The sequence below is a fragment of the Cyprinus carpio genome, chromosome B7 (genome assembly GCF_018340385.1).
Source record: "Cyprinus carpio isolate SPL01 chromosome B7, ASM1834038v1, whole genome shotgun sequence".
NCBI classification, from domain to species: Eukaryota; Metazoa; Chordata; class Actinopteri; order Cypriniformes; family Cyprinidae; genus Cyprinus; species Cyprinus carpio.
The window spans coordinates 36,644,816-36,671,584 of record NC_056603.1 but is presented as its reverse complement, the minus strand read 5'-3'; the positions used below and the strand labels follow the sequence as shown (position 1 = coordinate 36,671,584).

The 26,769-nt window shown below is 36.9% G+C and overlaps 1 protein-coding gene across 4 annotated transcripts in view; it reads right to left on the bottom strand.

The window, feature by feature from the left end:
* Positions 1 to 277: 277 nt before the first annotated feature.
* acsf3 (acyl-CoA synthetase family member 3) overlaps positions 278 to 26,769 on the bottom strand; it is a 46,569-nt gene continuing 20,077 nt past the window's right edge. For all 4 annotated transcript variants that reach the window (XM_042728490.1, XM_042728491.1, XM_042728489.1 and 1 more), the window contains 5 exons: positions 26,286 to 26,383; positions 25,012 to 25,138; positions 6,344 to 6,478; positions 6,155 to 6,266; positions 278 to 808 (listed from right to left, as the gene is read on the bottom strand). In XM_042728490.1, the coding sequence (XP_042584424.1) occupies positions 682 to 808; positions 6,155 to 6,266; positions 6,344 to 6,478; positions 25,012 to 25,138; positions 26,286 to 26,383 (599 nt within the window). In that variant the 3' untranslated portion in view covers positions 278 to 681. The remainder of the gene's footprint in view (positions 809 to 6,154; positions 6,267 to 6,343; positions 6,479 to 25,011; positions 25,139 to 26,285; positions 26,384 to 26,769) is intronic.

The following is a 26,769-nucleotide window of genomic DNA, read 5'->3' as shown; positions in this document are numbered from 1 at the left end:
TGCACACCTATAGACTTACCTGAGATTCATAGGATAAGACAGTAAGGGATTTCTAACAGAGATTCGTCAAGAAACCACTACACTTGTTCTCTCACAGACCAATACAATGGCCTTATCAGTGAAATAGAGGGGACGACAAAAGAGAGGACCCATCTGTGCTGTAATCACTTCCTTCTCTACAAGCACACACTGCCTTTGGGCCTGACCGCACACCTGTGTACACACAGCTGCACACACACACACACATATGCACACAAACACTAGAGAACATCACTGATCAAAATAAATTCGTTTATTTCAAAATTTCATTACAAAAATATGTAACTAATTTTAAATACACATGCTGCTGCCTCAACATCTTCAGTGTTTTAAAATGTGTACATTGTTGAATTTTCTTCAGTTTAACTGTCATATTATTACTGGTGTCTTATTTTAAATACAGATTACATAAATTTTTTTTCATCTATTATCTGCTTAATAAAGCACCACAAAAATCAAGTATATTAAGAACAATACAGTACTCTGCATTGTGGACACATCTCATCACTCACGCTGACATCTACTGTTCAGTGAGGAGACATCACAGTCTCCTTTCTTTCAAAGATGGGATCCGGACACAGTTCTTGAGTCTGTGGTTAAGACTCCCATCTCTCTAAAGACTGATCTTGGAGCAGACATGGTTCAATCAGAGCGAGTAGGGAAAAACTTGCGAAGAAGGTCCTTCTTATTCACCTTGCCCATCTGGTTTCTGGGCATTTCTTCCACCAGGATCAGCCCTGTGGGAATGGTGTATGGAGCCATGTGCTCTCTGAAAGAAGAAACCAAAAGAGAAGATCAACTTAAGAAAATAAGAAATCGTGGATTTCAGTTGTTCTTTCACAACTGTTGTTTGTTAGATGGTCTCCAATGAGATCTTGGGTAAGCTCACGGCAGATGGTGATATACATCCTAGCTAACAGTGTTAGGTTAGCTGACGCATCATTTTCATAATAGCTTTTTGTCAGCAGTATTTTTTCATCATCGAAAATGAGACTATAACTAAATGTAATCGAGTTTTGAATGACAAAACTATGACTAAATGTCAGTTTTGGTGAAAATTATTTAATGTTGGCTGTGTCTTAAGGGAACATAAACAGTTGGAAAATACTGAACGTGCATTAGTATAGTAGATTCTTGCATTCGGTCTTAAAGTGACAGCAGTCTAATGTACCTGCTACTGCCTGTGTCAAATCAAACAACAACAAAAAAAAGAAGAAAATCACTCACTGCTCTTGACTGAATCATTGTAGTAGATTTAATAACGATTAATCTAGATAATATGCTTGTTTCATTATGAGAATTGGTTTTATTTAATTTTAAGATAAACAAAGATGTTATATGCCATAACAATTAAATTTGAGTCTATATTGCACGTTCAAAACTCATTTATATTACCATTTCTCCAAGAATATATAAATAGTTATATATAATAGAAATTTTGGAGAAATCCTTAACGCATTGCAATTTAACTAAACCCATTAGATTTTATTCATATAAATCTACTGCAGACTTTAGTCAAGTAAAACTAACGCAATTAACATGACTAAAAATTATAAAAATTAAATAGCATTTTAGTCAAAAGACTATCTAAAATTTGCTGTCAAAATTTGTATAGTGTTGTATAGGAGTTGTATAGAACCGATATGGGTTTTTTGGGGGCCGATGCTGATATTAGGGAGTAAAAAAAGACCAATACCGATTTATCGGCCGATATTCTTTATGTGTAGGCTATATTATAGTACAGTATAGTCAAAAGTTTGGACACACATCCCATTCGTGACTGGTACTGGTACTGTATATAGAATACAGTATATAGCCTACATAAACAGAATATATACATAAACACTTTTTTTTGCAATGATAACTCGAATGTGGTTATCAAACACTTATAATGATGTGACAAACATAGGCCTACAGTATGTAGTGGAGGCAGGGTATTTAACAATTTAACAATAGACTTTATTACTCAAAATGAGTCTGACATCAGTGCACTTAAAAGTAAACTTTACTTCACTTATTATAAATAACTTCTAACAAATAGAACAAAATATATATAACTTGAATTAAGAAATTAAACAAGGTAACTGTGTAGGGCAAGCAAGCTACTGCCAAAACAACAGGGGCAGGTTTATGCAGGAAGTACAGCTTTTCCAAATGTAAACATCTAAAATTAATAAATAATAATAATTAACAATTTTTTTTCAACAAACTCTGTGTTGTGTATTTTCAATCAATACAAACAACAAGAACAACATTATCAAAAAAATCATCTTTTTCAGTCAAATAAACACACACACACACAATATATATATATATAGCATTAAATCACCATTCAACAGACTCAAGCCACCACCGCACTGCCGTCTATTGGACTGCAGAAAGATACTAACTTTTTCAATCTGCTACGTTACTGACTGTACTGACAAACTATGCTGGCACCTTGTCTGCACCTCAACAGGACGCGACAAAGCGACCGTTGAAAATCATTTGAACTTTGTGTCAGCACATCATAAATAGAACCAGGCATCAGTTTACTGCATCCAGTGTAGACAACATCACTGATTATAATGGGTTTTATTCTACACCAGATGCGAGCGGCACGGTGCAACAAAATACAGAATTCTATTGTATTTACTAGCACCACGCCACATCATGTAAAAAAACCAACAATCACTAAATCTGGGCCACGGTGCAACACAGGTTTAATGCGCCGCAGATGTGTGCCGTGATCACAGATCAGCTCTAGTCTCTAACGCCACTGAATCTGCTGTTAAAATTGAACAGTCCCATTCATCATATCATCATGCAAAACTAAGAATTAGAATCATTGTAATGTGATGATCAAATATAAGTGCGGGTGGGTGGCGGGCAGATCATTTGAAGCAGTGGACTCAGGTGAAGTTTGAGCTCATCCATGCATCTCTACTCTACACTGACCTTGGTCTCCAGTAGCAAACAATGGAGTCCGCTCTAAGTACGCTCTAAGTTAACTAAGTAATTACACCATTTAGAAGCATTTAATCCACGTTATATGTTCTGTAAAAAAAAATCATATTGGCGGCATATTCGGCGATACCGATATATTGGCGACAGGCACATATCGACTGATAATTTCGGCTAAACGATATATCGTTGGGCTCTAATAGGAGTCACACGAGAAGATTTTCAATTCCATCAGAAACTAAGATTTATCACAAAGGTGATGTTTGAATTAATTTATTAGTGATCGATGAGCTTGTGACCTTGTGAAACTATTCATAAACAAAGCATTTTCTCTAATACTTGCCTAGAACCTCTGAAAAAGCAACATTTATTTTGTTATAACAAAACATGAAATCAAGCTTTTGCAGCTAGAGGCATTTGTACAAATGTACTTATGTAGACCATGCTTTTCAGGACCAAAGAAAGAAATCTTAGGTTCTTTAAATTTTGTTGCAGAGGGCAAAATGATGAAAAAAAAGAAAAGAAAAGAAAAAAAGAAAGATTTTCAGGACCAAAGAAAAAAATCTTAGGTTCTTTAAATTTTGTTGCAGAGGGCAAAAAGAAAAAAAAAGAAAGATTTTTAACTTAATAAAATTCAACTCTGGGAGTGGAAGGAAATAAAGATGTGTCATAATTTAATGCTGCATGTTGTTTTATATGGAACATGTGGTGAAAATGTCTTCAGGCAAAGCAAAGACACTAATGACTTTGTGCAGATGTGAAACGTCAAGTGAAATACACACATAAATACATAAAAAGGCAAAAAAAAAAACTCTTGCGTATCTTTTAACACAGCCTCCATCCTGGAACTTCTGTTGTATAAAACGCTGCCAGATACATGGAATTCGATTAATTCCACAAACAATGAAATCAGCAAGAAATAAAGACAAATACTAAAAGGCAGAGTGGAGCGTTGAGCTAATTAAATGTTTTGCGTTCTTGCCTGACTCTTGCGGTTGTCTACAGTAGAAGCCTGGAGCCGTCTTTATCATCTTATGTTTTTTTGTGTGTGTGCGAAAATATTTTTTTATTCTGTTTTCTTCTATATAAGTCCCTTCCAGCAAGGTGTCTCTCTGTTAATGCCTCCTCTTTTCACTCCCTCTCTTTTTACTCTTCCCTGCAGTGGTATGAAGATTTTGAATGTACTTCACACTCCAGAATATTCCGCTCTTCACTGTAGCCGCGTGTCTGTGTGCAGTGTTTGGGTAACTTTCAGCTCATCAGCTCCTGTCTTTCTACGCCTTTTGACATATATAGAGTGACGGTTACGCAGGATGACAGCTGGAGTTACGGCGCTGGGGAGTGAGCATCTTTCCCTGTGCATGTTACTCTTTGCTGGGGTGTGCTAGAGGGGCTGGGACAGGTCAGAAGGGTCGCCACAAAAAACACATGCAGCATCGCACCAGCAGGGCACAACACTGCTTCCAACACCCCCACACCATATGGAGCTTACACACACAGAGAAAGAAAAAGCCCTGAGCTACTTCCTGTAAAGGGACATGTGTCTTCTGACAGAACTTACGTTCAGGCAAAATGGTACATTTGGGCAACAAAAGTGACATTTAAAAAAAGTGAGAGAGAATGAGGAATAAAATGAACAGGCACTGCTTAAACAGAGCATGTTAGATGCTGTTTCTTTCTTCTCACCATCATCGGTTTCTTTCTCCGCCCCTTCTCGCACCAAAAACACATCTGTTCTTGCAGCATGCTCCTAAATGAGTTCTTGTCCATGAGTGTGTCTACGTGTGTCTATTGTTATTTATACAGAGGCCTCTCGAGTCTAACGCATGTCCTGAGGGATTCCAACTCGACGTCTGACTCAACATGCTACACGTACGCTGACGCAAGCCCAAAAAACACCTCCAAACACACTGCTGTGCTCCACAATAAACTACTTGCAACAAGGCTGCTGGTGCATTTCCACAACATTTCATCACCTGCCGTTTTTTTTTTTTTTTTTTTGAGTAAGTTCAAGTGTGTTTTGCTAGATGCTGATTGACACTAGAACATTCTGGTCCTGTCATATCTCATTCAGACCTCTAGGGGAGTTGTAGAAGGAGAATGATGTACAATGTAAACTAATTTAAGCTTCTGTGAGCTGTTCTGTGAGATTACAAAAAAAAAAAGGAGAGAAAAGTAGTGGTGACAGAGTAACAAATGCCCTGGTGATAAATGGTGATTTTAGAATAGCCAGCACTAGGGCTGGGTGGTATGGACAAAAAAAATCACAATAATATCACAAAAAAGGTATTTCTTTCAAGTTTAAAGGAAGATTTCTTCTCTTGAGTGAAAGTTGGAACAAGACAGTTTCACAGGTTTTAAACTACTGATGTATGAGCCTTGATGTACATTTATGTTCATTAACAAAAACAGTAACATCTTGTAAAAACTGTAACAACCTCATATTTATAGGGTAAAATGTAAATATTCTGACTGTTCTACTTAGGTCTCTACTTGACCAGATTAACCATTCGTCATCTATAGTATCACACAATTAGATTATGATAACCAAAGATACCACACATACCACCTCACTACTATGGTAAAATGTAACTATATGGTTTCTATGATATTTGTATGAAGAACAGTACCCTAAATACATGTAATATAAATACAAATGCACATATGCTATAGCTTAATAACAACCATTACTCAGTTTAATACATGTCTAGATTAATAATATAATAAAATTCCATATTGTACATCCGGTGAAATATTAATATTGAAATATATATTGTCAGTGATGTTTTACTGGCTTTAACATTGTTTTGTTCCTCTTTTGGTGCATAAACATTACATCAAACATTAATAGAACATGTTATCGCTTTATCAAGGGAGAAATATTTTGTGATAATTATTGTTATCGTTGTTTCGTCCAGCCCTAGCTAGCACCTATTTAATAAATCTTGCCTTTGAGAAAATCAGTCAGGACTGCTGGGATTGTCATGGTATTAATATACATAAGGTAAGATAAGTTTTATGCATCCACTTTTTTACTCTTTCTCAGCATGTCTCACATTTATAAATCCAAGAATTTGTTCTGTGTGAACAGCCCCTTAGTGAGCTGAATAAACTGCAGTGTGGACCGCATTTATTCTAAACTAAAGTCTGGTTCAGTGAGGATATGAGTTACCTGGCCCAGGCCTGTAGCTGTGACAGAGTCAAAGTCTTCCCCTTTTTAAGCTGCACAACTGCAGTGACCTTCTGACCCCAGGTTGGGTCTGGAGCACCAATCACAGCCACATCTAAAGCAAAGAAGAAACAGTGCATATTTATTCCCTTGTCCATATGTACATGTGTATTTATGTGAGTGCTTGTGTACCTGTGATATCTGGGTGGGCAAGCAGATGTCTCTCCACGTCTAGCGCACTGATCTTGTATCCTCCGCTCTTGATGATGTCCACTGATGTGCGGCCCATGATCCAGTACACGCCATCTCTGTAGAGTGCAGTGTCACCTAAAAGAGCATCCAGAGCGGTCAGAGATCCCTTGGAGTTACACCTGCCTCATCACTACTCTCTGGTTTAATAGGGGTCTGCGCCTCTATTAATCGCTGAAGAGACCATATGGGGCTCAAACAGTGAGGCAAACGGCTGTATAGTCGACATCCTCCTACTACAGCTGTGGAAGGGGGCAGCAATAAGAACATGAGGGTTGTGTGTGTGTGGTTGCTGCATGCTGTCTTCTGCTGAGCTCTAATAATAGCCTGTAGTCAGGCTCAAGATCATCTGCTTGCAATCTTAAAAACCAATTGCACAGAGCTGCTCAGCTGGAGACTGCTTAATTACCACCCCATAACACACAAACACACTGCAGCCATCAGCAGCAGGAGCAGTGTGGTACACCCTATCCAAACCAGGTGCAGGTTTCCGGCATCACGTTTCCTCACTGAAAGAGTGTTACAAAGTGACAAATGCAAAGCCAATCAAAACTTGGATATACAGCTAAGTGGATCTGAAACAGAATCCGGCTCAAATGCAGAAATTAATGTGGACTTGTCCGACTTGTGGATTTGTGGCCTTTCCTTGCATGTGTCTTTGAAGTCCAAGAGACCGGAGTGTGCCCTTTTTGAAATTTGATGTTTCAAATAGATGCTTACAAATAACCTCTTTGTGGCCATGATGCACTCTTTCGCAAGACCCTATGCTACCATGGATACTGTCATAAGCTGCATCCAAAAGTAGTAGCACAGAGAATGTTGTTCCTCACTATTTAACAAAAATGACAACTCCTCTCCCACAGCCATGAGATAAGTGTCCAAAGTGTCCACTGGATACTCGCTTCAGAATCTTGGCAGAACTAGTAGGTCATCTGGGTATTTTTTTTTTGCAATTTTCTTTAGGAAATACTGCTTATTTGGACTAATCTGCCATACTACTTTTTGCATACTATGTAGTAAGGAAGTAGACATATCAGTTTTCATGGCTTGTCGCAGTCGTTGCCTAATAGATAAAGAATCTGACTTGTAACCCGAAGGTCTGCGGGTTCGAGTCTCGGGTCCAGCAGGGATTGTAGGTGGGGGAAATTAATATCCAGCACTCTCGCCACCCTCAATACCACGTCCGAGGTGAGACCCTTGAGCAAGGCACCAAACCCCCAACTGCTCCCCGGGCGCCACAGCATTGGCTGCCCACTGCTCTGGGTGTGTTTACGGTGTGTGTGTGTGCGTTTGTTCACTAGTCACTGCTGTGTGTGTGCACTTGGATGGGTTAAATGCAGAGCACAAATTCTAAGTATGGGATACCATTCTTGGCCATACATCACGTCCTTTCCTTTCCTTTTAGGACAATATCAGATTGACATCAAAAAGATGGAACCTTTAGCTTGTTCCTTTATCATGATGTGCCTGGTTAGGACAAGGTGTTAGCCTCCACTTTAACACACACCTTGATGAAAGGTCAAAGTTTTCAGACCGAGTCTGAAAAGTACAAGTCATCACAAGCCAGAATGTCTTCCAATCTCTTTAGCAGAGCGGAGACAAAGAGACTACTCATCGAGTGTTGGGGCTCAGCTGGGGCAGGACCATGAAGCCGACAGGAAATAGGTCATAGCAGGTGAGTGACTGAGTGTGAAAGAGAAGGAGGAAAGAACATTGGGCAAAGGTGTTGGATGTCCAGCGTGGATCATTATTGAGTGCTAAGCCCCAGCTGTGGCGAAGGGGAGTTGAGAAACGAGAATGCATGTGTGTGAGGTGTGTGAAGGTTAAGGATGATATGTCATGGGTTATAGTGAGTGTGTGTGGGAGGGGGTGGTTAAGTTGGCAGGGCAAGGGGAACTAAACATAGGCTGTGACTGGTTGGAGATGAAATCCAGTTGATGAGTAAGATGGGAATCACACCCCCATGATCAGTCATTGCCTCAAACTCATTGCCACAAACTTTAATTAGTTTCCATCCTTTATTGCCACAACGCTTACTCCCTAAAAAAAACACCCCTATCAGTATTACTTGGTGGACTCCTTTGAGCAGGTTCCAGTAAGTTACCACCTAAAAAACATCAAAATCACTGCATGATTTACTCACCCTCAAATAATCCTAGGTGTATATGACTTTCTTCATTCAGATGCATACTATGGGAGTAAGATTAAAAAATGTCCTGGCTCTTTCAAGGTTTATAATGGTAGTGAATTGTGGTCGAGATTTTGATGCCCCAATAATTCATCCATCCATCATGAAAAGTTCTTCATACGGCTCAGGGGGGTTAATTAAAGGCCTTCTGAATTGAAGGGATGCGTTTGTGTAAGAAAAATATCCATATTTAAAACTTCATAAACAGTAATCTCTAGCTTCCAGTAACTGCACATTCACGAGAGAGTGGTGATCCAGCGGATGACATAGGACGTAGGCATATCACTTTTTTACTGCCGTTATAAAGCTTGGAAGAGCCAGGATTTTTTTTTTTTTTTTACAATACAAACTCGGATTGTATTCATCTGAAAAAAGAAAGTCATTTGTACCTAGGGTGGCTTGAGGGTGAGTACATCATTGGGTAATTTTAATTTTTTGTGAACTATCCTTTTAACAACTACATAGCAACACAGTTGCAACACCCATAATACCCTAGCATTGTAGTGGGGAGTTTGGTACAGGCAAATACACTTTTTTTTTGTTTTAGAAAATGTCTAGTTTCATTCATACTTCCTTTAACTCTTTAAACTGAGGTTCCTATAGTGTCAGTTCAAACCTCACTTTAAGGCCCAATCGCAATTCTATTTTATACCCCTTCCCCTTCCCCTACCCCTTCCCCTCGTCCCTTGAAACAGAGTGTCAAGGGGTAGGGGTGAAAATATTCCCCTAAGAATTGGGACCACAACTATGCCGTCACACGTCATCATACATCGTCTAACTCCTACAATACACACATATACTGGTGTGTTGGTGTGAATTAGAGCCTTTAATTACCGTTCTGTATTAAACAACTGAAAACTCACACACAAAACGAAATGGCGCAGCTCACACATCCAGGAGAGAAGAAACTTGTCAACGCTGCCCCACAACTTTTATTAAATACAGTTTAAATACTGAATCGCTACATTATATTTTCCAGCAACGAGAGGATAAAATTGCTGTTTTTAAGTAAACTCACTCTAAAACGAGAAACACAGACGCGCATACACGCAACTTCCATCTCTCTCTCATTCTCTCTCTCCCAATATTTGAGAAAAGGGTTTAGCGATATCTAATTATTGGGGGGACTAGCCCCCCTCAATGTCTACGGTTGTTATCACCCTGATCAGACATGAAAATATGTTGTGGTACTATCGTGCAGTCTATAATGATATTAAGTTAGCAAATATTAGCGATTTTTTGCAAACATTTCTTTGAGTAACACGACCGTTAATATGAACTAACGATTGAATGTAAACTAAAACAAATGATTACTCTTCGTTAAAATTTTGTTAATGCCAAAATGCTTACATTTATGTCTTTTTGTTCGCTCAGGCAGCCATGTTGCCGAGATAATTCATACCCCTTCGTTTGAAGTGTGGTCCCAAAAAATCTTTGTTTGAAAGGGCTGTCTGGCCCTTCCCCTTACCCCTACTCCTCCAACCAAAAGAGAGTCGAGACACCACTACCCCTTCACGTGAATGTGCAAAACGGAGGGGTAGGGGAAAGTGGAAGGGCTAAGGGGTAGAATTGGGAATGGGCCTAAATGTAAAGACACAATGGTCAACTGTCGGGCAATGTCACATGGTCTGTACTGTTGGCACTACTTGTTAGGGGTGTAATGATTCATCGATATGGATCGATACATCGATACGATGTCTGACGATACGATGCATTGATGCCACACGTAAAATATCGATATCTGTAATATAAATAGGCACCTTATTTGGCACTTTCCACATTTTCACATAATGTCCATCCAATCATTACCGCAAACGCGTGCATTCTCATTCAAACTCACGGGTCAGGACTCAGAATTAGGACTGCCCAAAGGCACAAGATGCTCGGGATTGTTTGTGGAACAGTCGAGCGCTGTGTGAGAAGTTTTCAGCGCACACATCTGAAGCGCGCACAGACAGACAGCTGCACCACGCGAATACTAAATTGAGCTCTCTTCCACTTTTTTTGTGCATGGATGAATAAATACAGACAAGATTACATCAAAATGCGCGTTTTGGTGAATTTCCTAGTAAACACAGTCGTTTAGTCATATGTCTTAGCGTAAACAGTTCAGAAAGAAAAGGCATGTGTATATTAAATCCGTGCTTGGTTCTTAAAGTGAAAGCAAACTAATAATAAATCTAATGCTGTCAAAGTGCTCACTGCTTCTGACTAAATAACCTTTGTAAAATCAAAAATGATTAATCTATATTTAATTTTTACATGAAGACTATGCAGTTATTTTACATTTGATTACTACATTACTGTACCATACCTTAAAATTTATTTTAGACTGAGCTGAAAACCTGAAAAGCAGTTTATTTAACTGTTTTAAAGTTTATTGAACTTGTGTCTTTGATGTATTGTATTTGTTTTCTGCTATTGCTCATAATTTGGTTACCTGTAGAAAAGATTTTTAGCACTGAGCCCATAGTAGCAACCAGAATTGTTTTTCCAATTATTTATTTTCTGTATTATATAAAAAAAAATTTTTAAAAATATGTAGGCCTATTTTTTTGTTGTGAATATCCCAATTGAAGTAAACAATGTGAAAACTTCAGATAAATGTTCATGTTATATATTTTGGTTGCATTTGTGAGTTAATAAAAATGTAGATGGTTGTTTAAAATAGATGTATAATATCAAAATATCGATAAATTGATCGATATACTTCTGTATCGTATCGAATCGTATCGTAGAATTTTTTGAGGTATCGGCAAATATCGTATCGCTGGGTATGAGAATCGATATCGAATCGTATCATGATGAACCATCCGATTTACACCCCTACTACTTTACCCCCATCAATGGCTTTTTGGCCAATTGAGCATGCTGAATCGGTGGTGTCCGTTCATGAGAGAGATCACTGTGACTATCCGTTCAGTTTAGCAAACCTGTGCATGAGGAGAAAAACTGTACTGACAGAAGCTAGCAAATGAAACTCGAGCGAGAGTGGTGTTAAAGCAAGTACAATTTGCATACCTGCAGTCTTAGCTCTTCTGGTTAACCCTTTCCCCTACAAACTACTGCCATCTACTGGTTTGGAGAGTTATTTCCTTTCACACAGGTGCAGAATGTACATGCTATTTTATGGAGGTAAATCAGTAGCTAAACTCGAGAGGTTGGACATCTGAATGTGAGAACTTGTCATTTTAACATTCGTATTTGTAAGTTGAAATTTACACTCACAGCTCTGATGTGAAAAGCTGAATCTTTCAATTTGCACACACAGACAATGATTAAACACCCGTGTTTTGAATTGGAAGTTGTAGATTAATAGTCACAAATGTGTAAAATGACATTCACACAAAGAAAATGACATACACAAATGTTTACGACATATTTACTTTTGCACCTTACTTCAGTTTCGCTGCACAACGTCAAGTCGGCACTTACAACCTCTCAGATCTGGCAGTACGAGTTCAAATCCTAGCGCTCTGACTTTTGCTACTCTTTTTGCAGTATTCCTGTTGCAAAAACTCACTTGGGCACTTGTATATGCAGACGTGAGAGCGCAGAGCCAGGGGCGGGGCTTTGGTGCGAATGAAGACATTTTATTGGTCGATGCCTGACCAATGAACAATGCCAGCCACCGTGACATGCCAAGTCTTTTTGTCTTGGGTTTCATGGCATATGTATCAAATATTTGTAAAAACACTGCAAACTATTTTCACTGAATATCCTTAGCTTTACAGGATTTTAAGACACTGCATTCATTTTGTCATTCAGGTATTATCTGGTAGACAAATAATGCAACATTTTCATATGTATATCCCACTGCATATCGCTGTACCAGAATTGCAACATAACTCTGTTGTTTTTATTATTATTTTTATGATTTGTAAAAATAATTTAAACTTCTTCATTGGATTAAATTCCTAATTTGCTTGTCAGTAATGAACCTTTTTAAATGCAACATAAAAAAAAGCTTATAAAAATCGAGTGTTTGATAATGTCTAAATGTACATTAAAAAGCAAAACCTAAAAAAATAAGCAGTTTTATGACCAGCAATACTGTTTTGAACAACTAGAGTAGAGCTAAAATACATCTATTTATTAAACATCAATAAGGCCATCTAGTGGTTAAACAATGGCATTACATATGAATATTATCTTTCTGGACACCAAATGCCTCTAAATTTGCCTCTTTGCACTGAAATTTAAAAATTTTTTCTCTATTTTAATCCTAAATACTACACTTATTGTAATATAAATAATAAAGCATATTAGAAATTGTTATATTTTAAATGGTCATTCATGGATCATAATTATTGCGCATATTATTTAGTATCATAATCTCTTCCAATTAACTAAACAGGACTGAGCTAAGTAAGAGCTATGTAAGAGCTATGTAGTACAGTTATTTTATTGGTTAAAAGTTCCACTTAAGATGTTTGATCACATTTGACTGCTAAGGAGTATGCGAATATAATACTGTTTCATCTCCAGAATAAAATGCTATTGTAAAGCGTAGTCAGCCATGCACAATCAATGTACATTATGTGTTAATAATTACTAAAAATCGCTGCAAATATAATGAAACCGCTGTCTGTCCTGATTAATTCCATTCAAATAGATTGTCAGCGCGAGATGTTTAGTACTATTGATAGCTCCACATGACCGCGTGGCGGTGAGATCAAAGCATGTCACAACTGTTTCTCAGCTGCTCTGGTGCAGCGATATTACATATGAAAGATGTTGCATTATTTGTCTACTAGATAATACCTGAATGACAAAGATGGAATGCAGTGTCTCTAAAATCATGTAAAAAGCTAGGATATACAATAGGCCTAACTGATACAGATGCATAAAATCACAAATGTCTTTTTCTTCGGCAAGTCGCGATGGCTGGCGTTTTAGTGGTCAATCGGACCTGTCTCATTCGCACCAAAGCCCCGCCCTCGGCTCTGCGCTCTCACGTCTGAATAAACAATGTGCACAAGTGAGTTTGCAACATAGCAAAAGTCAGAGCGCTAGGATTGAAAACGAGTACTGCCGATCTGAGATGTTGTAAGTGCCGACTTGACGTTGTTCAGCGAAAATGAAGGTAAAGTTGCAAAAGTAAATATGTCATTTTACACATTTGTGACTATTAATCTACAACTTCCAATTCAAAACAAGGGTGTGTTTGCTATCCCTGTCTGTGTGTGGCCCCTTGAAAGATTCAGCTTTTCACATTCAGAGCTGTGAGTGTAAATTTCATTACAACTACAAATGTTAAATTGACAAGTTCTCACATTCAGATGTCCAACCTCTCGAGTTTAGCTACTGATTTACCTCCATACTATTTAGCGGCTGACAGTCAAGTGGTGCATTAAAAATGCAACTTATAGGCCCAGAAACAGGCAACATGAGGCAGATATATTAAAATCACATGAATAAATTGAATTACTAAGAAAAACAGCTGTTATTGGACACTTTTGTTAATGCAATAAATGGATCATGGCTGATGTGAGTAGTGCAGGTCCAGTATGCTTGCCATAATTGTCGGATTTTGTACACAAAGTGTACACAGAAAAACAACTGCCTTTTCCCCCCAATACATTTTCAATAAAGCCCTAAAACGTAGAGCTTTTTTCTCTTTGCCTCTCTCCCACCATCCCTCTCTCTCTCCATCTCCAGCGAGGAGCACGGCATCAATAGAGGGCCCATCTGTTCCCATACATCAAGCTCTTCATTTCAGTTTATTAGCTGGGATAAATCATAAATATTTCATTATATATCACGGGCGGCTGTCGCACAAACGGCGCAATTTATCAGCGCTGCCCTCTCTTGCCGCCCAGCACTGGAGCAATAAGCTTTCCAGTCTATTAAACAAGATTGATACAGTGTGTAAAAATTTAGATATTGGGAATTTCTTCACAGACCACTGCTCCACAGTGATAGGCTGGGGTGAGGTGAAGGAGAAGCAGGTGGGTGGAAGGAGACGGAGAGAGCGAGCAAGGGATGGGGGCGGTGGGGAAAATGGCTGGGTGTTAACAGCAGTAAGAGTGTATTTACACTCGCCTCGTCCTTCTTTAAAATAACCCTATCCGCAAACGCAAGGTGTAATTTGGTCACAGCAGCATAGCTTCCTTCTCATGGAAATGAACCAGGAACATGTTTGACATGGGGACAGATAAGCTGTTGGTGAGTGAGGGGAGAGAATTTACAGAGGTTTTTATCCTCTTTAAGAATTCATAATGCCCCTGGGGAGGGATCAAAGGTCACAGAAAGTATTAAACCCTCATGTCAGGGTTTTCTTCTATGATTAAAAGCAAAAGAAGGTTGATGTTGATAAGTATGTGGATATGAATAACATTGTGTCCTAACCAGCTAAAAAAAAAAAAAAAAAAAAAAAAAACCTAAATGCTACCACCTTCATCAAAAAGTGTTTTTGTCCCAACCAACCAGCAAACAACAAGTAATATTTTGTTGTTTTGTTGAGTTTGGTTTCTATTCCTGCAGCAATGCTCTGGACAGGCAATATAAAAGTACATTATATAATTAAATAAATTAATTGATATAATTTTTGATTGACTGTGATTATGTCAGCATCTTCATGTTCAATGAGGAAAGACAAATTGTTTGTTGCTTTGAAATTGTACCGTGTAAATTGTAGAAAAATATTTTTAAGAGAAAAATTTTGTGGAAAAAATTCTATGCCATATTCAAAAGAAGTTTCATTACATTGACTAACAATGTCATGTGATGTAATCATCAAGTAAAAAAAAAATAAAAATAAATAAATAAAATATATATATTGTACAATTTTGACACATCCCCCTTTGTAAAAAATAAAAAATAAAAAAAAAAACCTAAATGGTTTAACGGCTAAAATGTGAGGTTTATCATTTTAAAACTGTTTATGTCCACACTTGTAATATTTGAACTGTAAAGTTATTTAATTTTTTACAGTCATTTTACAGTTTAGGATGTCACCATAGACATTGGCTCACCATAATATTAAAATTTTCCTAATGAAACTTATTTTCTGAAGAATTAAAGAGTAGGCTTATTAATCATTATTATTTGAGCTGATCTCCCCTCCTTCTTTCAACAATGTATCAGTATATGTCACTGTACAGTATATGTGAAATGCATTTTTAAGGTATTAATAAATTAACGCTGTCACGCCATTGACTCACAAGCCAAAATTCCTGTAAACTGTCTTGAAACTAATCAAGTGTCTCCCAGAGGCTCACAAACACTATAAGCAAATGAATCCGAATGATTGATTTTACATGGTTTATGAGAACATAAGCACAGTTACATAGACATTCTCTCTAACCACACACCTAACATCAAAACAACATTTAACAGCATTTAACATCTGATTCTGCACACCATGTCGCGACTCATTTACATGAGGTAAACAATGACCCGTCAACTACATGACAACTTTTCTGGACGACTCGTAAAAATGAGTAATTGTGCGAACGCTAATATGAACCGCTCCATGAACACAGTGGCAGCAAAGGCATCAGTCTACTGAAGTCACTGCAGAAGCGCTACGGCCCAGCGGCTTTCCTAATTAAAATGATAAGAAGCTTTATTGCACTAGTTCTTTTTTCTCAATGTCTGGCTGAGGTGTTTAAGTGAACACAGCCATGTTGCATGCTAAACAAGTACGAACACATGATGCAATGTGGAGAAAGCATCCCACAGACAACTCATGCATTTAAAGCAAAGTCATTCTTCACATTATTTCCACATATAGTGTCATCTCAGATGGTGAGCTGAGGTTTGGTGATGCTTTAACATAAGAAAACCAGTATGCTTGGTTTAGATTTTTAACTCTTTGATTTAACAGGACAAAATGTGTTGTTTTTGCATACCCACAAAAGAATTACCTGAACATGCCAACAAACACATCTGTAAAAGCTCCTGGCACATGCCAACATTTAAACAAACATAAATAGGCTATTTTGCTGGAAGCTCAGGGTGTAAACAAAAACAATGCAGCACACACACATCATACACACATACTTGCATGAGAAGCTGAAGGGGTTGACAGCTCAGGAAAGGGCAGTGTGACAGAGGCCATGTTTCACGTCCAGCACACTTACACATCAGTGAACAAACACAGCGCTCTGACAAGCTGTGAGCTCCAGTGCTCCTCTTGAACATGTGTGAATGACTCTATATTCCCTGACAGCCATGGACGCAAAATTGAGGTGAGGAACATAGGCTCTCTGGGTTTGTAAAACTTGAACTGAGCTTCTGTTGGATATTTATATAAATTCTAAAGTGAATTATAAAAAAGAACCATATAAAGCATTTATTTATTTATTTACTCTTTAAATCATGTTAAAATGTAGGCCTATGTATCAAATATGGTGTATCAAATATTTATCTTACTTTTTAAATAACATTCCAAAATAACAACCAAATTGCACCCCCCCACCCACCCCACAGATGCAAACAGAAATGACAAAAACTATTTTGGTTTCAGCATAAAAGCGTGTTAGTGTATTAAACATTTGCTTGTAATAAGTGCTGCAGTGCTCTTTAAGATGAAAAAGGAACAAAACATATCAAAGACTAAATCAATGAAGGAAAATGTTGAAAGTCAGCACATAAAGTGCCATCTTCCTACAATATAAGCAGAACTCAGAAAGAGTTGTAGATTAAGTGGGGCCTGATGGAAAGTGATCTCTGTTAAGTAGCCAGATATACAGTAAACACTCACAACAACATGAATATTAATGCATGCATTTTAGAGCATTATAACACTTCCAGCTCCACACAAAGGCTAATGGGGATGGATAACAAGACAAGCACTGACAAAACACAAATTACATTTATCGTCCTTAAGCTTTTTTTCTCATCAGTTGCAATCAAATTTGAATATTTCTACTATACTCTTCCTGTAAAAGAATCAAACTCAAACCATTTTTAGTGGACCAAAATTGCATTCACACTTGCCTTGAAAGTGGATTCAGATCTCATTTTGGTCCCCACTGTGATAACGGCCTTAGTTAATTCATTGTTCACTGAAACACAGTCAACTTGGATAGTATTGTAATGTAATACTGATAATGATGACCATAATTTAAATTAATATTTGAGTATAGTTAGGGCTTTCAAAAACATTCCTGTTTTGCCTACAACTAATAAAATCAAATCAGAATAATTACATCAACATTAACATTAATAGTATTATAAGGATGGACTTTGAAAGCCCAGAAATAGTACATAATCTAAGCATTTTATTTTTTAATACACTGCAATTCAGAATGCACAAATTCTAATCGTGCATACTATTTTGAAAAGAATGTATGCCAACTGGGACACAGCCATAGTCTTATTTTAGTAATTAATACCCGAGTGAGTGCTTTGTACTTGGGTGAGTGATCTTATTTGTCTAATATGATTCAGTGAGAGGGGGCGGAATTGTTAATGGAACTGATTGTGCAGCTTGCTTATGATAACAGCTCAACTTTAGGATATCATGGAGGTTTTGAATCTAAACTATATTAAGCTATAGCATTCAAATACACAATGAAATTATTCATTCCAGCTTCCAGTTGAATTGAGTTTATTTTTGTTACCCCACTGGCAAATTGCTTTTAGCACAACAATCATGAGTACTGTAAAAAAAAAAAAACACTATTTTATATTATATTATATTATATTTTACATCTCCTGTAAATCCCAGTGTTAAAGAACCATAACTATCTAAACAAATCTATGAAAGCAGGTCTCTCTATCTCTGAAGGACAGGACAAGTGTAAAAATTAGACTAGGTCAAGCAGCTGTTGAGGGCAGCCCCTCAGTGGGACGGGGTAGGTAGCTGGGTGGACATGTCTTCAGGAAGACCTCAGAGCTGTTGAGAATCAGTGCCAACATTTCAAGCTCAAGAATCACATTTACCAAGAGCAAACTGCAAACTGACCACTGCTACAAGCACAAGGCAGACTCATGAATTACTGTAGCTTTTGGGCGTGTGTGTCTGTATGTTTGTCGGAATGACATGCAGAGCTGAAGGTGCTACACACAGCCGGGAATAGGACAACCAATGTTCCTTGTGCTCTAAGACATTTTTACTTTTAGCATTGCATTATTGTGAATGAATGATCAGTGCACATTAGTTTGAAGAAAAAAATAAATGTTTATCTCTGTAAAAAGACTTCCTTAAAAGACTTAGTTTTACAGCAAGGCAAACCCATTTACACAGACAGTGAATGTGCAGGGCAGCTTTATAAAACGAAGCCTGCTAAAGTGTCCTCAAATAGCACATGGCTGTCTAGCGTCTGTGACAGCAACAATAAGGTCACTTCTCCCTCTCACTGCCTTTCACTCCTCACACATAATGTCAAGCAAAGTACAATCAGCAATGCTCTATCTGCCAACAAGTGTGCTCTCTCAAAAGCAGGGTGATGGCACTGTGGACAGATATTCTTTTACTCTTCAAAAAGAAGAAAGAGTGATTGACCCTGTACTCAATATGTGGCCCATTTCAACAGATGACAAATGTATGTCACCTTCACAGAATAATCTTAGCAGGTTACTTAGCAGTTCATGGCTCATGCAGGGTTCCTACAGGTTTCTTTAACAGACCTTTTTAAGACCATTATATAAAAAATTAATGCCTATTTCACGTCATGAAAAACAAAATCCTTGAACTTGTGTTCATTTATTTTTCAAATGTGGAAAAGGATAAGTCAGCAGGTTTGAAAAAATAAAAACATGCAATAGACACAAGAAAGTTGCCGAACAATGTTGTTTTTTAACATTAGCTAGCTACTTATTCCATGCTGGGATATGGGGAACTGAGAGACCCCCCTGAACAATAAACATCGAAAATCAGAACTCACAATAAATTAAATTAAGAAACACACAGTCAAACTCCTGACTCAGGGCATTCTCTTTATCAAGGTTGTCCACTGGTTTCAGGGTTATCCGCCACGCCACGCTTCATTAAATTTACATTTCCCCATAACCTCAGAATGAAATGGTAGCGAGCTAACGTAACAACATACAACAAAACCGTTAAAAATATAACGGCCGTCAGTCAACCTTTCTGTGGAATGCTGAGATTTTCTTAATTTTTCACGCTTCTCCTTGCTTGTTGCTTGAGGTCTGTGTTGTGTTGTTTTGCTTTGCAGTCTATGGTTGTGGTGACTTTCATCTTCATTTACTGAAGGCATCACGTGTTCGCAGTATTTTGTACTGTGACCCGGGGCTGCGTTGCGTCAATTATTGGTTCCGCCACTCTTTATTTATACACGTCATTTAATCAAATAATCGTGGTTGACAAATGAAACTTCTGAGTTACAATACGGAGAAGTTACATACAGCACAATTTTTAAGACCCAGAATCAAAATTCAAGACTTTTTAAAGTCTTTTTAAGGTATTATTTCCAAATTAATAAATTCAATACTTTTAAGGCTTTTTAAGACCCCGCGGGAACCCTGTCATGAGAACAAGATTAGATGAATTTGAAAAATCTCAGATATACCGTATACAATATATGAAATTAAAGGATAAAGGGAGGGATGAGGGGGGTTTCAAATATTGCCATATTTTACATCACAATACCATATAGATTTTTTTGAGGCTGAAAATTGATTTTTTTTTTTTTTGGGGGGTTGAGTCTGTGAGAAGTTTAACAAATCTTGTTTTAGGGATCTCTAAGAAAGACATATTGAAACCAATGTACATTATTCCAATGTACATTATTTTTTATTAATTAAAGACTAATGTTCTCCACACTCTATAACAGGAAATTCAGCACTCATCCAATGAACACTTTATCCAGGTTCACTAATGCAACAGAACCACTAATGCAAAACTTTTCTACTCATGGCTCAGGAACGCAAAGACAATTTGCAATGTCCTCATGTAAAGGACAAGTGATGTTGTAATGGCTGCTAAAAAATTCTTTGGTGTCACAGAAAAAAAGTATATATATATATATATATATATATATATATACACACACACACACACACACACACACACACACACACACACACACACACACACACTTTATTCTTGATTTTTCTAAACTTTTTTCCAGTAGTATGTTTCAGAGCCATCATTGGACTTGTGACCTTCCCACTGGATAATTGTGTTGGATAGGCCAGTGAGAAGGAGAGATGTGTGACCTGAGGGTGGGGGTCAGAAAGAAGGATGAGCAAAAGAAGGGTCAGGAGAAATAGACGGAGAGGGGGATGACTGAATGCTTCATGTGATCAAGCGATGGCTGGAATCAGAGCTGGGTGATGAATTGGCCGCCCAGCAGGCTGAAAACACTGATGTACAGAACAAAGCAAATAAAACATGCAAACTCTTCCATACATCATTAATAAATGTCAACAATTTGATCTCCGAACAGCTATAGTGGAGAGAGAGAGTGAAACAGCTAGTTAACATTCTGCCCAGCACTCCGGTGCTCGGGAGTCAACCCCGTTACCACCTCGCTTCTGTTATTTACGAGCAGCTGGGCTAATGTGCATTCCCTAACCAGTGCTTACCCGAGTGCACCCGACTTTTAGCATGCCTCCATTATTCATAACTATGTGTGCGCAGCATTTGGAAAATTGCTAATGCTTCTCTGTGCGCAGCCTTGTCTTATTTATTTAATTTTATTTATTGTTTCCCAGAGTGTAATTCATTCCAGGAAAGAGCTGTCCTGCTAGAGAAGAGGGCATCACCTCAACCCGCTTGTCTTTCTTCATTTCTTTTCTATTTTTCTCCCTTTTCCCTTGTTTCTTTTCCTACTGTTTGTGTGTTAGAAAAAAATTAATTGGTTGTAAACAGCATGTGGGATGTTACTATAGTATCACTGGTAAAAACTATACAACTATACAACATATAACCAGAGACAGACAAGCCTGAGCTTCAGTTGACCACAGAGTTCACAGATCATCTGATACATATTGCACACAAATATGACAATTATATTTTTAAATAACAGGGTTAAAACTGTCCATTTATATGTTGTTATATGTTATTAAATTGGTCAGACAACCTATTCCTGCCTAACTTGACGGTTCTTGGGAAGAATAACCTCCATGTTAGACTTTAAGCTGATAGTAAAACATCTCACAAGACTAGTGAGTCAGTTGGCAAAAAAGATGAATAGCAGGCAACCAAGTTAATATTTCACTTACAGAAAGTGTAAAGCAAAAGCCAGGGCCAGATAATGTTCTCAGATATTTATTACAAAATCCTAATGACCTTCAACCAGAGTTAATGAGGGTCTGTGTCTGTGTGTGTGTGTGTGTGTGTGTGTGTGTGTGGACTGCTGATGGAGTATCCAACAGCATGAAATTCATAGCAACAACAAAGGAACAAGAGAGATATGGAAGAGAAGGAGGAGGGAGAGGAAGAGAGAGGGAGAACATAAAGGCACGCATGAAAATCAATGGGAAGAACGAAGCATGAGGATTGGCAGAAAGTGAGCGCTGTAGAAAGGGTGACAGATGATCTATAGAGGTGCCAGTCACAGCCTGCAGCCACACTTACACTATTAGAGACACAGCCGGGCAGACACGGGCCGCATTGATCTGCTCTATCTCCCTCTCTGAGAGTGTGATGATGAAATGTGAGGGTGTGAGGGTGAGCAGATGGACTGCAACATCCAGCAAACTCAGGAAGAACAAGAAGAACAGTCTTTTTTTAAGGATGCAGGTGAAAAGGAAATGAGAAGGACATTTCTTACTAGGGATGGGCAGGATGGTCGATTAGTTGTTCATCAGCTGAATATATGATTAGTGAGGTCGACAAGTTTTTTGAGAGGTGAGGGGTGGTTGTTACACTACAGTAAAACACATTAACTGCAAAAACAACCCACAAACAACCCCCAAAAACATACCAAAAAAATAAAATTCAGGGCAAGATTGACTATGGTTTGTGCCAATGAAAAATAATATATATATATATTTACTAAAAATTAGTGATGAAAAGCGGTAATCAATTTACTGGTATTTGTGGCATTATTTAACGCCCAACATATTTTGCGCTTGACATGGCTGTGATAGTTGCTAAATTGTGCTGCTCTTGATAGATTCTAGATGGCGTTGGTCATTATGGAAATGAGCTGGCTGTGTCTGTGTTCTCATTGTTAGTAGATCATCTGCCAAATAAACGCACGTGTCATGGATCTTTTGTGAATGTGTGTCAGAGATCTATGCAAAAGTGACGTTTTTTGCACACACACAAAGCATTCATATTGTTTCATGAAAATGGAATAAACCGAGTCATGTGGATTTCTTTTATCATGCCTTTATGATCTTTTTGGAGCTTGAAAGTTTTGGTTGAATCGACCTTCAATTGAGGGACAAAAATGTCTCAGGTGTCATTAAAAATCTTAATTTGTGTTTTGAAGATGAAAAGAACATTTGAAATGACATGAGGGTGTGTAACCAGTAACAGAATATTAGTTATTATGTGAATTATTGTAAGTGGAATAAAAATAACAATCAGAAACCCTAGATGGCTCATTGTTGTGGCATCAATGGTTTCAGATTCACCTGCCCTTAAAAATCAAATGAACAAAACAAAAAATTTGTCATTTTAAATATTTTTATCATGTTTAATCATCTATTCATCTGGGCTCTTTTTGCACTTTATGCCAACAGACAAAATGTGGTAACATGATGTCAGCATTGGTATTAATACTAACAAGGGTCTAAATAAAAATTTACAAGAAGCAAATAGTCTGTTTCAGAAATGGTTTAGTCCATATGAATACATACCTCCACAATGAAACCACACACACTCACAGTCTGCAGACTGGTGTGTTTTGAGCTGATTGCTCTCTCTCTCTTATTATGGGATGGTGCTGTGTTATGGAGTGTGACAGAAGTGTGGAGCATTTTTTTAGGTAAGTACATAGTAGTTAAGGTAGCCTCCTGCACTCTCTATCAAACTACTCTCTTTTCCTTGATATTTTTATTTACATTTTTTGGTCCTACTTTATATTAGGCTACTGTGTACTTACATTTAAATTAATCATTTATATAATGCACTTATTGTACAGTGTTTACATTTTTTATTATTACCTATATGTAATTACATCTGTATTATTTCTGTAATTAAAAAAAAATTGTAACTGTTGACCCATCCCTGACACCTTAAGCCATTTCCCTAACCTTACCCGTATCCCACCTCATGTTTTGTTTTGCAATACAATATGAACACAATAAGTACATTGTACTTATTTTTTTTAGGTAAGTATAGTATTAAGGCAACAATTGAGCTTTTTTTATTCTGTTTATAGAACAACAAATATATTTTAAAGAGTACAATTGTCATCATTTACAGCAGTATGTATGGTCAACATTCTTTCATAGAACACAAATATATTTTAAAGAGTCTTTCCTATCTAATGAAAGAATGCAAGAAGCATAGGGTGTGAAGTTTCTGAAGCCATAAGATAGCTCTCTGTAAGCAACAAACTTCTATGCTGCAGCAGCATTATTTTAGTTGCATTGAAATAATAGAAAATTTTTATTACTATTTGGAATTTGTTTTTATTTTCTGTTTTTATTTCAATTTTAAAGTTTTAGTGTTTTTATATGTCTTTACAGTTTTCATATTTTAGTACATCAAGTTAAAATAAATGATAAAGTGCCTTGGCAAGTACCTATAAACTAGAAATAAATTCCTTTTTTTTTTTTGAATGTGCACAGGTGCAAACAGAAAGCGGTTTTATACCTTCAGATCATTACAAATATGGCACATGAGTCATATATATATGTATATATATATATATGTATTTTAATATATATTTATTATATAATATGTATTATGTATGTATATGTGCATAGGTGCAATGTAGATATGGTATATATAATAGTATATATTTCAGATATGTATATATATATATATATAGATATATATATATATATATATATATATATATATATATATATATATATATATATATATATATATATATATATATATATATATATATCTATATATATATATATATATGTATGTATGTATGTATATATATATATATATATATATATATATATATATATATATATATATATATATATATATATGTGTGTGCACATGTTTATGCACAAGAGCAGCATGACAAGTTTGCATCTTATCTCATTTTCTGTTGCATAAAAGAAAAGTCAATAATAAATGATGACAGAATTTTCATTGGGCGAACAATTTTTTACATTTTATGCCCCGCTTTTATGGCAGCAAACTGGACCATTATGTCTTCTCCTTTTATCTCTCATTATTTTTTACTAGTTTCTTTGATTTATCTTGCACTTTATTCAGACAGACAGTCAAACCTTCATACAGCCCCACCTGAGCATGTCCCACAGAACACACAGTCTCACCTATGCACAGTGCGTAGAAATGCTTCCCTATATTGTATGTGTAGTACTATAACAGACAAGCATAAAGTAAGTGTGAGAGCAGTACCGGTTTTGAACCATCCGTCCTCGGTGAAGGTGTCTGCTGTCTCCTGAGGTTTGTTCCAGTACTTCTGAAAGACAGAAGAACCTCGAACCAACAGCTCGCCCTCCTTCCCCTCCAAGCCAGCCTTCACCTGACAAAAAAAGAGAAACAAAAAAACACACATAGGTCTAGAGACTCAAAGGAGTACAATGTCAGTAGGGCTTCTTCATTAATAACTGTGTATGTACAGTAAATACAAATTTGATTTTGTATTTGAATAAATTTAAATGCATACTTATAGTTAAATCTTTTTTTTTTTTTTTTTTTTTTCTGTGAGAACATTTGTACAGGTTTTATGCACAAGAAGGTTCGCACACACACTTATGGAAAGACTGTCCACCTTCTTCTGTAAACTTTTAATGCATTTTAAATTATGGGTAGTACTTCCGGTTTGGTGAACTTCCACTCATGGCTGAATGACTGAAACAAATAATTTCAAATAATGGGCTACAAATAATGTTATTTGTGCTACAAATAATCCTTATCAGTCAGTTTGACAGATGTACAACTCTTTTTTTTTACAACTCTATTTGTACTCTATTTTTATTTTATTAAATATGTAGCACTTTTACATGAAATAATGTAACACAATTAATGTAACATTGATATCAAAACAATATCTGTGCTAAATTCTTTTCTTTCAGTTTGCTGTGTACTGTTTCTCCTGATTATTTACTTTCCTTTGTTTTGTTTTGGACCTGCTGTATTACTATGACAAAGACATCAGAAACTGCACAGTTGTGGTCTGCTCTCATGGTTTTTCTCTTCAAAACATCACCCTTAACGCTTTACCATTTTTTCACACAGTTCCTGTTTTCACTTCTAATCCCTATCAGCAGTGTTTTCTAGAATATTTCAAAGGTGGAATATACAACATTTATAAAGGAAAAAAGAAAATGAAGGAAAGCACTTTGACATTTGCATAAATATCCAAGTATTTCATGACAGAACATTTTTGATTCACACAACATACCCATGTGTTACATAATATAGACTTATATACTATACAGTAATATTTAACACATCCACAATATTGCTGCTGAAAGAAAACCTGAGCTTTTGGAGTTATTAATTCTCTGGTGACAGTAACTTTAAAAACTTTTTTTTTTTTATGTCAGTCGCTCATTGTTTACAGTTTAATGGAAGTTATACCCATAATTCGTGTCATGGGGCGTAGGAAAAAGGTGGATAGGAATACTTCTTTTCTATAGGAAAAAACAGAGTGCTCCTATAGGTACCCGGGTTCCTTTGCTGTTGCCCTCAGCGATTATAGCATTGGTGGAGTTTGTCATCATGATACGCACTTCCACTCCTGGCAGAGGCACTCCAACAGCACCTGGAAAAACACACACAGGCAATTTTATTAAATACAACTTGTATTATTTTTTATTTTATTTTCGAGGCTTATATGCAGTCAAAAAAAATTGGTTTACCATGTTCTTATTGCGATGTAAAGCACGAATTAGCAATTCCTAAAAAAGGTAATGGTAAACTTTTATTTAATCACTGAACTGAGTTCTAGTTGATTTTGATTTGGTTTGGAGAAGCTTCATTTTGGATGCTGGGAGAAGTAATACTTAGGGTGTATTCACACCAGGAAAGTCCGCTAGTTCACTTGCTTTGGTCCGGAACAAATACAATGTTGATTTTTTTTGTTCGTTTTGTTTTGTTTTGACACTGCTCTTTTTGCAAGTGAACCAGAAACTGTGAACAAAACCACAC